The sequence below is a fragment of the Anarrhichthys ocellatus genome, unplaced genomic scaffold (assembly GCF_004355925.1).
Source record: "Anarrhichthys ocellatus isolate YVR2014 unplaced genomic scaffold, GSC_Weel_1.0 scaffold16, whole genome shotgun sequence".
NCBI classification, from domain to species: Eukaryota; Metazoa; Chordata; class Actinopteri; order Perciformes; family Anarhichadidae; genus Anarrhichthys; species Anarrhichthys ocellatus.
The window spans coordinates 5550392-5564224 of NW_022280046.1; the positions used below are offsets into that span (position 1 = coordinate 5550392).

Below are 13833 nucleotides of genomic sequence, written 5' to 3' on the forward strand. Positions count from 1 at the left end.
ATATATATAGATATATATATATATATGTGTATATATATATAGATATAGATATATATAGATTTCAGCTTGAGGTTAGGACTCCTGTATATCTTTGCACTACATCAGACAGGTGTTCCTGATTTCCTGCTCACTCAGTGGATTGTGTGTGTGTGTGTGTGTGTCAGTCATTCAGTTCTTGTGTGTGTTCATACAGGAAACGCATCAGGAGAAGAGGGTTGGTTGAATGTCGAGCAGTTCTGTTTCCTCCTGTAGTTGAACTACATGTCGTTGGAATGGCCATTATTGGCTTTGTTGGCAGATGCCACCCAGCTGATGTCATGTCCTCTCATACATCTACTGAGAATTGTTTGGGTATGATGGTGACTAAGGGCCAAAAACAAACCAGCATGTAGTCGTTGACCATGTGGCATTCATTAAGCAGAGCCCTGCACCAGGTGTGATTGATATGATGCAGTCCACTTAATCACAAGCAAGAAATTCACTACAAATAAGAATCACAATTCTTATTTTCTGTGATTCTAAATCAATTCATAGACTCAAAAACACTTGAATGTTTGTTCCGATACAGTTTGTTTCCTACCCGACACCTATACCTGAACATGCGTATGGATGTGATATGATTGCTATCATTGTATAGGGTCTGGCTCAGATTAAACCCTTTTGTAAAACATCTACAAATAGGTTACAAAAAGGGGATGAATGCCAAAGAAACTATTTATTATCTAGTCTGACAGTCAGTCATAACTGGAAAAGAACTGCTAAGATTTTGTTAGCTCTGGCTAATGGTACACACTCTGCTAGAGATATGTTGCTAATGGGCTACGGCTTTGGTTCCACATTACGCGCATCAATCGAGATACGGTGAATTGTCTTTGCACCGGACCATGATCCCTCGGGTACGATTACATGAACCTGATTGAGGTCGATAAATTAATTTGAAGAACAAAAAAAATCAGAAGTCATTCTTTTGGGACCTTAAACCTTCATGGAAATCTGATCGTTTTGACATCGGTACGGATTAGAAGCTTGTCTGTCGTATCTGTAGCCTGGTTGAAAACTTCTGAATTGCTGCCCACATGGAGACGTGCTCATCTTCTTACATATATAGCTTGGTCCATGAAACATAGTGACAGGAAATGCTAATGCTAACGCAGCTGTGAAGGTTGTTTTGAGTTGGCTAAGCCAACTATTCTTAAATCTGCATATTGTTTTGATCAATATGAAAAACATTAGGATATTTTTTAACTGGTCCTAGCAACCACACCTGCTATGTTGAATGAAGTGGTGCGAGTGGGACGGATGAGTCACTGGCTTATGATTGGTTAGGACGAAACGGAACAAAATAACCCCTCCCAGGAAGAAATGTGCTAACATGAACACAATGTCAGACTGAATGATTGAAGTGAAATCAAGTAGCAATCCAGTCTGATTGTCAGGCTATTTTAAAAGGATAACGTAGCAATAAAGAGTAACGTAGCGATAAAGAGTACTGTAAAGGACTCGGGGTCGGACCTTTAGGTTACAGCCAAAGTAACAAGCAGAAGATACAATTCTGTTCTTCTACTATCTGTGAATTACATCTCAGTGTAGCGTGTTAGCATGCTTGAATTTTCAGTCAATCTCAGTCTCGAGCCCTGGTACCTCCAGTACTTGCAGTAGAGATGGGCAATATATCGATATTATATCGATTTCACGGCAATCCATCCAATGGTCCAATCGTATTTTCCCTCAAATGGGCACAAACATTTGTTATGCTGTCGGTAAAATGAGTTTCACATTATAGTGTTGCATAATCCAGTTGTTTTGTGTCTACGTGACGAGGTCGTGCCACTCAGACATAAGCTGTTGTTCTTTGCTTATGTTCGGCCTCCTTTTGTGTCTTGTGGGTGTAACACAGCCTATATTGTATTCACTGCCTTTTCACCTCTACAGTATCTAGTATCTACTGATATCTCACCATCTTTATTTCATTGCAACTCTGCCGTTGTTGGAGGGAATAACTTATTTCCCTATTTTTGTGCATTGAGCCCTGAAAGTTGATCAACCTGAGCCTCTACGTCAAGACAAGGTTGTTTCTCAGTGTTCAGTTGTGAAACGGGAGAAGCCACCAACATCTGCATTCCTACGTGACTGAATACCACGCCTGAGGAGAAGACACGTATCACTTTGCAAAGTGACAAGCTACTGTTGTGATGATTAATTCATGTGAGGATTTGCTGTTTTTTCTCTTATTTATGTCATTGGATTTTGGAGCAGACAAAGCAACTCATTAGAAGATAAACACAGTGAGTTCTGGGAACATTTAATGAGCCTCTCCACTATTTCATCACGTTTTATAGACTAAATGGATGATTTGAAAATGAATCTACAGATTATTATAATGAAAATAATCCACAACAGAGAACTTAAAACAGGAAGCCTTTGTAAAGATGCACTGTGCTAAACTGGGATTGTACATTTGTATTCACTTCTCTTAATGAAGACAACAGAATACTTTTGAGTTTATCGTCGGGTCCTCTTTGTGGTTGCTTTTGGATTTTATTTTCAGCCCTTTTGCTCAATAGCAGCTCAGTCTGTTACTTCATTTCTGTGACTCAAATATCTGTAGCACGGCCTGGCAGCGTCTGGGTTTTTGCTGCCTTGGAGACAAAAGACTCTCCTGTTTAGAGGTTCGGATGTGGCCCGATGTCCACCATTGCTAATCGGGCTCCTCACTGCCATCCGGTTTGGCAGTATGGATGTAGCATGAGGGGCCTTTGCCTCCTTCTTCAGTTGGTGCTCCTGAGGTGGCTGTGCATACACACCTGCTTTGAAGCCCCCCCTTAAACGTGAATGACCAAATAAATTTCCATTTTACACAAAAAAGGGAAATGAGAAAATGGTTCTGGCTACAAAAACTACAATTGACCTCACTATTAGCATGTGAGATGAAAACATTAGCAGGATATATATTTCTCCAGTCTTGTAGATTTGCAGTATTTACACAGTGAGTCTGTTCCGGTGGATGCCTTTCGGTGGCAACGAGGTCTTCTAGCTCACAGGAATGGAGCGGTGTTACAGTTTGAACGGACTGAGCATGCTCCGTGGAGACCCTTCTGAAGAGGAGGACCGACAGAGGGAGCCACCAGGTCACATGACCGGCGAGGTGAATGTGCATGCGGGGAACGAACAAGGAAAAGAGGAGCAATCTGTTCGACACATTCTCGCACTCTCTCTCCCTCTCTCTCTCTCTCTCTCTCTCTCTCTCTCTCTCTCTCTCTCTCTCTCTCTCTCTCTCTCTCTCTCTCTCTCTCTCTCTCTCCCACACACACCCACACTCTCCCTCACCCACACACTCTCTCTTTCTCTGATGTCTTCTTCTCAATGGAGGCCATGAGAAGAAACAAGGTATGATTCTTCCTGGAGTCTCACTAGGGAGAAGACATGTTGGCTTTATACTCTTCACCCGTGGTTGGCTCTGAATGGTCTGAGGAGTGATGTCTAGTCTCGCTTCTCAGTTCCTTTTAGCCGTTTTCTATGAAAATCACCATCAGTTGCTGTCTTCTCGTTGAGATGGTCTCTCAGTTTGTAAGAGACTGATAGCTCTTGATTCCCAAAATCAAGGACTTAATCTCGAAGAGCAGCGTTTTTCTCTTTGGTAGCAGTGCCGCTGTATCAAAGACAGATTTTAAGAGTGGCTCTGCTGGATCCTGTTGTTGGAGAGCACAACAGCTGTATCTGAAGCAATCACACAACGGGAGAGATGATGTAACTTGAACGTCTGACCTCCCTGAAACAACCCTGAGAGTAGATTTTTAAAATCTGGGATCCAACGTCCTTTTTCTTGCTCCGTCCCTCGTGGTTGGTATATAATGATGTCTCAGGGGACTGGACGTTTGTGCAGCTCAGGCTCTGTGCTCAGGAACACACTGGAACATAAGGCTGGATGCATGTTGGGCTGCGGCGTCAGAATCCATGTTTACCGGCTTTGATCTTCTGTGCAGCTCTCTGGCTGATGGCCAGGCCTAGCATCAGTCAGTTTGCACACTTAATCAATGGACAGGTTATTTAGTTGCTGATTCCTGGATTTTTATGCCAAACAGTCTGTTATTTAATGACTGTTTGAAGTTGTTATTTTGGTATGTTTTTGCCTTTTTATTTGGATAGCGGAGAGGTGACAGGAAATGAGGGGGGAGAGGAAGGACGACGGGCCTGATGCAGACTGGGATCACTGCGGTTGCACGGTCAGCGTGTCGGCTCATTAGACGATTACCAGGAAGAGTTGATAATGTGCAGAACCAAGAATGTTTTTACCAAATTTCTTTAGAACAATGGTCTCCAATTATGAGGTTGCGACAGTTCAAGGGGCCGCAACAGAAACCTGAGGGGTCTCAAGGAGATAGGAAACACCAAACAAAGAAACCTTTGTGCTGCCTCTTTCTTGTGAAACACTGTGTGGTTTTACCTCGTCGGGCCTTTAAAAAACCTGAGAAGTGGACAACCACCCTCTGGTCAAAGACCTCACAGCCCATAGTCGAGGACATGCAAGTAGATCCGGCTTCACTTTAATGGATCAAGTTGCATCATTGTGTGGATCACTGCTTTATAACTCACTGTTGTCTTTTCTCAGGCTGTGTGAAATGCAGTTGGGTACGTTTTTTTTAGCCTTTTATCTCATTTGGGTGCTAGCAGCAGCAGCTTGCGCGTGTGATAAGTGTGTCAGCTGATTGTGTTTGTGTTTTAGTTTTCAGGCCTCCTGCAGTCGATCTGAAGATCACATGATTGATGCTATTTTATAGCATGAAAATATTACATCTAATCTATTAAGAGCTTATTTCAAATAATACTACTAAGCTTATTTTTAATGGTCTAGTCTGGAATGTAAACCTCTGGGCCATTGTAGCCTCAGTTTTGCAGCCGTAGCTGGAGCCTTAGTTTATTCTAACAGATATACATTTTTTTAATGTGCCACTTAAGGTTCCTGACCAACACTCGGAGCCTTGGCTTCACATTTGGAGCTTCTTTCAGCAGCATCCACGCTCCTCCAGATCCCTACGTTCCCCATCTAGTGGAACAGCGCTGCAATGGCCGCGGTGTGTCAGTAAACAGTCGGGTTGCGAAATGGCGGAGATCTGCAGACAGGCTTCTCTGCCTCCCTCCCTCCCCCCCCTTTCCTTTCTGTCTCCAGTGTGTGGGTTCCACTCTCTACCACTAGGGGGAGGGCTGAGGCTGGTGTGTTTTTGTTTTTTGTTGTAACTGGCTCTCCTCAGTCCATGGCAATGAGGAAGTGAAGGACCCTTCTTGTCTTCGCCCTCACACGTGCTCACTAGATGCCTTGAGATCAGAGACCACAGAGGATTGTCCCAGACTAGATGTTCTTTTGGAAACAGCCTCAGGTATTGTGCTCCTGGCTCCCGGCTCTTGGCCTGACCCTGTTTCTGTTTGGAGAATGATTTGGGGAACTCTGTCCTGGTGGCTCATTTAGTTGGGAAGTCGGTTGTGTGCCGGTTTCAGGACAAACACTCTTTGTTGAATCTGAGGATCTGACTCTCGGAGCCCTTGGAGAGGAGAATTAAATTGCTCGAATCATTCTGTTATAATGAAGCTTTTAGTGGTCTCTGTCTCTCGCAGGTCTTGTAATTGGGAGAAAATGTTTGCTCTGCTTACTTGAGACGATCAGACTCAGGAGCTGCATTTAGCACTCACTAGATAAGAGCCTAGCCTTAAGCAGCACATGTGTCTGTGCATCCACCTTAAATCTGCTGGGTATGAGCGTCACACTTGGTCAAGGGGACCGTAAACCTTCCTGATAAGTCCTAAAGGAATGCTGCTCTTCAAGGACCACTTTCCTTTGACATCTAGTCTAAATGTGTGGATGAATGATGTATCGGGCCTCTTGTTTGTCCTTTGGGCCTTTTTTTCCCCCCAGAGTGAGAACAAGGTTGACGGTCTGCTCAGGAGGAAGAGAGAGTTTTACATTTCCTGGTGTTGCCTCTTCATCTGCTGCCTCCTGTGAGACGTAAAGACGGTCTGTGGGTGGCTGAGATTTCTTTTGATGCCCGGGCTGTGCGTCTCCTTCTCTCCTGGTTGGCTGTGGCACACAGAGAGAGAAGACGGACAATGAGAGTGCATGGGGGTCGCCCTCATTGTCTCGGCCTACTCTGTAGTCTCTGGTCCTGACAAAGACACGCTACTGAAGAGGTTTTGACGCAGCGTTCGGTTTATAGACCGAAGTTGGTTTTATTCAGATACTCGTGCTTGGGCCTGGATTTTGTTTTTGTTTGTCAGTTGATAGAAAATGAATTTTGATAATCGAGCAACATTGGCAAACATTCTGCTGCTTTTCTCAGTTTTTATAACATTTAGGCCCGCAACAATTCTTTTCATTGTCATTTAAGCTATTTAAGCTATTATATAAGTCCATTGATCATAGTCTTAAATTGTTTCGGCACATCAACATTTTCACTTTACATCGATATAAAAAGGACAAAAGCAGACGATCCTCACAGAGAATGTTTGGTATTTTTGCTTGATAAATGACCTAAACAATGAATTGATAATTGAAAATTGTTTCCGTCAATCGACTAATGAATTAACTCAAGGAATCGTCTCTGCACTGATATCATGAATTTGATGTATTTGGGTTTTGTGGCTCAGATAGAACAAATGATTTAAAGAGGACACCCTGGGCTTTGGGAACTTATGATGGGAATTTTGTAACTATTTTCAAACTAACCGATTGAGTGAAAAGCTGATTGAAAACAACAATAAAATAATCGTTAGTCGGAGCTCTAAATTTGTTTCCCCTTGACACATGTGTTGTTTTGTCATCAGCCCGCTGGTCTAGCCAAGGGCAGCGTGGATAAGGGTGCATCCACAAAGAAAGAGGAACTTGATGCCGCAAGCAACGGAGAGGAGAAACCAGGTATTAGTCAAATTCACCTTGAAAGCTCTTAATCTATGAAAATTAACCGTTTACGTTGTAGTTTGCATTATTTCTTCGTTTTTCTTTCTTCCGTAGATGTTGACAAAGAGATAGCTGTCAGGCTGTCGTCCTCCCCTCCAGCAGAGACGATGCTGAACGGCACCGAATGCGACGCCGCGCGGCACAAGAGCCCGACACACGGCTCAGCGACCGCCAACAACAAGACTTTGCTGCTGCTCAACGAAAATGGCACGTCGGACGTGGAGCCACCACACGGTTCTGTTACTGGAAGCAACGGATTCATTCTCACGAAGCAGCAGCAGGACGGAGGCTCCGCAGCGAAGCCGGGTTCGGCAGTTTCCCCTCACAGGACTAACTGGTTGCCTTCGGGCTCACCGACAGGGGGGGACACGGCCAAATCTCCCCCGGCCTCGGCGTCTGGGTGCACGCAGAGTTCAGGCGCGCTAAGGACTGACCCCAGTACAGGGACTACGTCGGGACAGGAGACACCGGACACTAAGAACGGCATGGCCTCGTCTCCTGCCCCGGCTCCAGCAGCCGTCACGATACACAGAGCGCGCAAGACCATGTCCAGACCTGCTGTGAGCCCGGCACAAAAGGTAAACCGCCGGGATCTGGGGCGTCATCAGCCAATCACAAGTGTGTCCTGACTCTTTCTCTCATCACTTTCTGTTATGGTGATGTAGATGACATAATTATATCATATCATGAGGACAGACGTACGTCACACCCATACATGTGGTAGTTGGTCCTTCCAAACCATGGGCATTAGTCTACTGCTGTACAGCTTTCCACCAGATTTTGAGACCCGGCTGCAGGGATTTGCTCCCATTCAGCCCCGAAAGCATTAGTGAGGTCCAACACCTGGATCACAGTCAGTTTTTTCAGTTCATCCGAAAGGTGTTGGATGAGGTTGAGGAATTTGTGCAGGCCAGTCAAGTTCTTCCACATCTAACTGGGAAAAACATTTCTTCATGGACCTGTCTTTGTGCACAGGGTCTTCTCCCAAATGTTGCCACAAAGGATCACACTGTTGTCTTGTATCCTGTGGCATTATGGTTCCTTTAAATAGGAAGTAAGCTGCCCAGACCACAAGAAACAGCCCCAGATCAAAAGTACACAATGTGTCCACATACGTTTGGCCATATTGTGTCGTTGTGTGCAAAATCGCACGTAAAATAGGGCTGCTCGATTAATCGAATATTAATCGCCATCACGATTTTGGTATCCCACAGTTATATGATCACGATTGACACTTAAAATGTGCTCTCCGTTCATAGAAAACTCAATTGCATGTTAAATCTAGCACTTGTTAAACTTTCAGCCAGCTGCCTCAAAAATAATGGTGATTATCATTTTGGCCATAATCGTGCAGATAACTGATTTTGGTTATTGTTGCCTGCAGCTTCTTAACAGGGAATTAAGAGAAGCACAGAGTGCCAAAATGGAGAAAATGGAGACTCATGTTGTACCGGACGCTCAGAAACCCTCGCAGCAGCCCTCCGCTCAGAACCATCTACCTCAGAGTCCACCGGATACTCCAGCTTCAGCACAAACAGCTTCATCGGCTTCACCAGCACCTCCCACAGCTCCCGCAACACCTCCGTCTCCCGAGGATCCTCTGGCTCCACCGGCTGCACCGGCTTCTGCGGCTCCTCAAACTTGTCCAGCTCCAGCCAAGCTCCAACTAGGTCAGACAGACTCCAGTAACACGTGACAGAAACTGACCTGTAGAAACACTGACTTTGTTCTCGGGTTTCAGAGATAAAGAAGTAAGACCAGAGCATCATCTCGATTGACGGTTTTGCTGTAAACGTGTGTTGTGTTCTCTTGTGCCCTAGGTCCGTACTCAGGAGGGTTTTCGTCCCGGAAGAAGAAGAGGAGGATGGGAATGTACAGCCTGGTTCCCAAGAAGAAAACCAAAGTGCTTAAGCAGAGAACTGTGCTGGAAATGTTCAACGAACTACAACAGTCTGCCAAGAGCCCGCAGGTCTGTGCTCCTCACATTTATCCAAACAAACACTATTTAAAGGCACAATGAGCAGGATTATCCTGGACGACAATGTGTAGACACAAAAGAATTCCCTCTCAATCATCATCACTCATGACCCTCTTAGAGTGTACGCCAGTGTCTGCATGTGCAGAGACCCTGCCCTCTGCCTGGATGTTCTTATTGTTCTGTGTTCGGGACGTTTCTGGGCATCAACCTCTATAAAATGTAGCGACCAGGCCGTAAGCACGCATCGCCGATAAAACCGCAAATACAGCGAGGCGAAACGCCAAGTGGAAAAAGCTTGTTCCCACCCCTGGGATTCTTTTTTAAAACGTATCCTTCTCTTGCACGCTTTGTGAACTGTTCTTGAATGTCAGCGTGCCGTTTGGCAAGGTTTCAACCAAGTGAAGTCAAAACATGTGGTGTGTTTGTACCACAAGCTCTCTTAGCTTTTTCAGTCTAATAAATAAACAAAATAAACTCATAAAATGTCAAGAAAGGAAATATTCTTGCACCTTTTTTCCTTATTAAACCGTACGCCTTCTGAATTGAAGTTTCTCTCTTTCACCAAACTAAGATTACCTTAATTGTCTTGTTGACTCTTTGTAAAACGCACGTCACTCAGTAGAAACAAAATAAAACTCACCAAAACCATGTTGGTCATTCTTTCCACTGTTCACTCTGGTTTGGTCAAAATAAATCCTTAATTCACAGAGAGAGAGAGAGAGATGTGCTCGCTTTACACACTCTTTTTCCCACTATGCACGTCTTTGCACGTAAACACAAGCAGGCGTACGTGAACTCTACCTAAACAAATCTGTCTGAAGCAGACAAACATCTGATCAGTTGAATCTGACATTTGATGCCAGACTTTGATAAGTTTCAGTTGAACCAAAAATAATTATTTTCCAGCATATCTTGAGATCGTTATGATCGTCATCTCGTCCGCTCTCGTCTCACAGGCTAAAGAGGTAGCAAACATTAATGGCGAGAAGGTCGAAAATGCATCCGAAGAGGAAGAGTCCGAGGAGGTGGAGTCTGAGGAAGAGGAGCGACAGCAACCGACAGAAGAACCCGTCAGTGCTGTCCAGGAAGCCACAGCTGAACCCATCTCTCAGGTTGGAACAAGACACTTTTTATTTTTTATTTCCGTCATTTTGTTTTTATGTTTATGGCAGTGTTGTACAATTGTTTTATCTTCAGCTGAAAAAGTGACACCTTCCTGGGAAATAGAAAACCGTACTTCCATCCAAGTATCACAGTGTTCTTCGAATGCATTTCGATATGTCTCGTGTTAAACGCTTTATGTTTGCCGTGGAGGTGGGAGATGAGCAGGAGTCTGAAGAGTCTGGAGAAGATGAGGGAGAGGAGGAGGGCACAGAGTCCGACTTGGTAAGACCCGCCATCACTACTCAGCCGAACTACTTAGGAGTATTCGATCTCACCTTACGCCATCTCTTTTGAGTGAAGACGGAAGAGTTTGAAAAATCATCTCTCTATACGTCTGCCTCAGAGCACGGAGTCCAGTCTGAAGAAGAAGTTGAAAAAGAAAATAAAGAGAGACGGCGCTTGGCTCAGGCCGTCCAGGAAACGGAAGAGGAGGATAAAGGCCAAAGGTGATCGCCGCTCCTGTCACACCCACACCTGTACAGACTCATCCAGTTGCTCACCTGTGGTCCACTAATGAGCATGTTTTTATTGGCTAAAAATGTAAAGGAAAAACAGTTTTGACTGGCAGTATTTATAATGGCGTCGAGCTGATTATGATCTCAGAACTGCATGCAGAATGGCGGCTACATAAAAGAGAGACGGCAAACTGGTTTGTGGTTAAAGATTTAGAAGTCACTCGTCACTTGTGCTGATCAACGAGGCCGAGTGTGGACATGCAGCTCCACCAGAAACAGGAGTACATCCTGTTCACACTTACTCATTCATCGCAGGCAGTGTGAGTTGGTTTCACTTGTTGCACTACTTTATAGATTTCTGTTTCTTAATTGCTTTGTCGTACAGATCTTGACACGTTTCTTTCAAATATCAACATGAGGAGGATTTGATTGACCGTAGCATCGCTTTCTCTCCTTTCTTAAATGCAATGGTAAACAAACAGTGAAGCATTTTCTTACTGATCACTGTCATTGTGCTCAGAACTGGAAGCAGTGGATCAGCCTCAGGCTGCAGCTGAGCCCAAGGTGGCTGATGGGAATGAGCGCACGCAGATTTCCTCACCTGAGTCCGTCAACCTCAACAAGCCCCAAGAGCCGACGGTTCCCTCAGAGAACAAAGGTGAAATCAGACGAAATGAGGAAACTATTTCAGACTATTTCCTTTAAGTTTGTTCCTAAGTAAGTGAAACATTGTGCAGATGCTTGTGTTCAGACATCTTTTAGAACAAAATAAGTTTGACTTCTCGTTGGATGAAAAAATTGCTACTTTGGCAGCCAACGTATGATTTAGGGCGTCGGGTCCTTCTGCTGATTTACCTGAAACTCATTTAATCTCATGCTGAGGTAAATGAAGGTGAACGTCTGACTTTGTTTGTTTGCAGACACTTCAGGGTCGGTGATTGAGGAGGCTCAGGAGCTTCCGCTCTGCAGCTGCCGCATGGAGACGCCCAAGAGTCGAGAGATCCTCACGCTGGCAGACAGGAAGTGCATGGCCACGGAGAGCGTTGATGGACAGCTGACCCGCTGCCAGGGCGCCATACTGAAACATGAAATGATGCGTCCCTCCAACTCGGTTCAGCTGCTGGTTCTGTGCGAGGACCACCGCAACGGCATGGTGAAGCACCAGTGCTGCCCTGGCTGTGGCTTCTTCTGCAGGGCTGTGAGTGCGCACCGTCTTTTATTAACGTCAGGGCTTCAGCAGCACTATCCACAGCAGTACTATGAATGCCTTACGAGAGAGGTGCCTGGACCAGCTCAGAACCTATGCAGCAGTATAAATCGGCCCATTACAGCTCGTTTTGTTTTTCATTCGGTTCTGGTTCAAATTTGCGCTGCACACAAATGTCCCTTTTCTCTGTTACCTGGATTAAACTCTGTGGATGTTTCATGGTGAAAAATCCAGATATCACCTGCACTGTTTAATACTTCAGAGAGGTGAAGTCACCTCCTGTCTGAACCAGGAAATACAATTATAAAATTAAAGTAAAGAAGCAAAATAGAAGCAATTTACAGCAACTGGTGACATTTCTAAGATCAGATGCCAAGACGATATACATAATTAACACTAATTAAAACTACAAAAGCGAGGGCCATCCACTCATTTGCTTTTCGTTGCGCAGGGGACCTTCATGGAGTGCCAACCGGACCTCAGCATCTCTCACCGTTTCCATCGTGCTTGTGCCTCAGTGCTGAAAGGTCAAAGCTTCTGTCCCCACTGTGGAGAGGAGGCCAGCAAGGCCAAGGAGGTCACCATCGCCAATGCCGACACCACCTCCACCGTGCCGCCCGCGCTCGAACACGGACCAGCCACACCTGGGGTCCCCGAGGGCCGAGCGGACACCACCACTGACAGGTGAAGTACCGCCTGGGAGAGTCAGAATGGGCGGGAAGTTACCCAACATGATTATCGGAGGCCCTTTAACATGACGTTCATGTTAAAGGGCAGCCCCAAAGAAAAGTCCGTCATGCACCGCACACCTGAAGTACCCTCTCCTTTTTATCCCAGCTCCTCTCGTCTGGCTGTGGGGGCTGAAGTCAGTGGCAGGGCCGACAGCTCGCTGTCTGCTCGTCCTGCACACGGGCTAGACTCCTCTGCCGTTCCTGGTTCGTCCATGACGCCAACACTGCTGACTGGTTTGGGAACAACGGTGCCACCTACAGTCCCTCAAGGACCGCCTAGAGAGACTCTGGAGAGCATCCTGGTGGCGCTCGACACAGAGAAGTTCGTTCTACCACCAGACTGTCATCATGATTTATCCGACTGACCAGAGAGCCTGTAGCTTTGAGACAAACATGGACAACCGACTAACTTGTTTTTTTTTTTTGTGCGTGTTTCAGGCCCAAGAAGCTGCGTTTTCACCCCAAACAGCTTTACCTCTCGGCCAAACAGGGAGAACTCAAGAAGGTCTTGCTCATGTTGGGTATGTTAACCTTACCTCATCGATCCTGTTCTATATAACATCTTGTTTGTATCTTTCTCTGTATGCGTCTAGCGTTTGTTTTTATGCAAATGCTTTTTCTCCATTTATCTTCCAGTGGACGGTATCGACCCTAACTTTAAGATGGAATCTCAGAACAAACGCACCCCGCTCCACGCTGCAGCGGAAGGAGGATACAAAGACATCTGCCACATGCTCGTGCAGGTAGGAGCCCTGTACTTACTCCTGTGCTAATGAATACGGTTGCTTTTAGATCCTCAGTTTATTGTTTTAAGATGAGAAATGTCATTCTATGTCTTGTAAAATGTGATACTTGAGGACTATGGCAAGCTCTCTTGAGTTCTCTAACCGCTCTCTGACATTTGCCACTTCAGGCGGGAGCGAACTTGGACATGTGTGACGAAGATCAGCGGACGCCACTGATGGAGGCCTGTGAGAACAACTACATGGACACGGTCCAGTACCTGCTGAGAGCTGGAGCCAGCGCCATGCACAAGGTTAACCTGCATCTAGTTTCTCTTTCATCGACCAGCTGCAGTGAGGAGTAATCTGACCTTTTCATCTTTTGTCAGCCGTCACACTGGTGCTTTTTGTATTCTTTTTGTCCAAATGAAATACAAAAAACTGAAATTAACTTATTTAATTCAAGATGTTAAAGTGACATATTTATTACTTTATCACATGCATATATACAGGTGCTGGTCATATAATTAGAATATCATCAAAAAGTTGATTTATTTCACTAATTCCATTCAAAAAGTGAAACTTGTCTATTATATTCATTCATTACACACAGACTGATATATTTCAAAT

General features: G+C 45.1%; 1 protein-coding gene across 2 annotated transcripts in view; it reads left to right on the top strand.

The window, feature by feature from the left end:
* The window catches only part of LOC116388031 (histone-lysine N-methyltransferase EHMT1-like), a 35680-nt gene extending 21925 nt beyond the window's left edge, over positions 1 to 13755 (top strand). Inside the window, exons 1-15 of one of the 2 annotated variants that reach the window (XM_031855620.1) lie at positions 3311 to 3387; positions 6814 to 6904; positions 7001 to 7524; positions 8331 to 8616; positions 8767 to 8915; positions 9881 to 10036; positions 10239 to 10310; positions 10432 to 10534; positions 11064 to 11201; positions 11464 to 11741; positions 12202 to 12434; positions 12588 to 12803; positions 12920 to 13002; positions 13118 to 13224; positions 13395 to 13755. In XM_031855620.1, coding sequence (XP_031711480.1) covers positions 3364 to 3387; positions 6814 to 6904; positions 7001 to 7524; positions 8331 to 8616; positions 8767 to 8915; positions 9881 to 10036; positions 10239 to 10310; positions 10432 to 10534; positions 11064 to 11201; positions 11464 to 11741; positions 12202 to 12434; positions 12588 to 12803; positions 12920 to 13002; positions 13118 to 13224; positions 13395 to 13568 — 2634 coding nt within the window. In that variant the 5' untranslated portion in view covers positions 3311 to 3363 and the 3' untranslated portion in view covers positions 13569 to 13755. Of the gene's footprint in view, positions 1 to 3310; positions 3388 to 6813; positions 6905 to 7000; positions 7525 to 8330; positions 8617 to 8766; positions 8916 to 9880; positions 10037 to 10238; positions 10311 to 10431; positions 10535 to 11063; positions 11202 to 11463; positions 11742 to 12201; positions 12435 to 12587; positions 12804 to 12919; positions 13003 to 13117; positions 13225 to 13394 lie in introns of those variants that run through there. The other variant, XM_031855621.1, reaches the window with a different exon arrangement.
* The last annotated feature ends 78 nt before the right edge of the window (positions 13756 to 13833 follow it).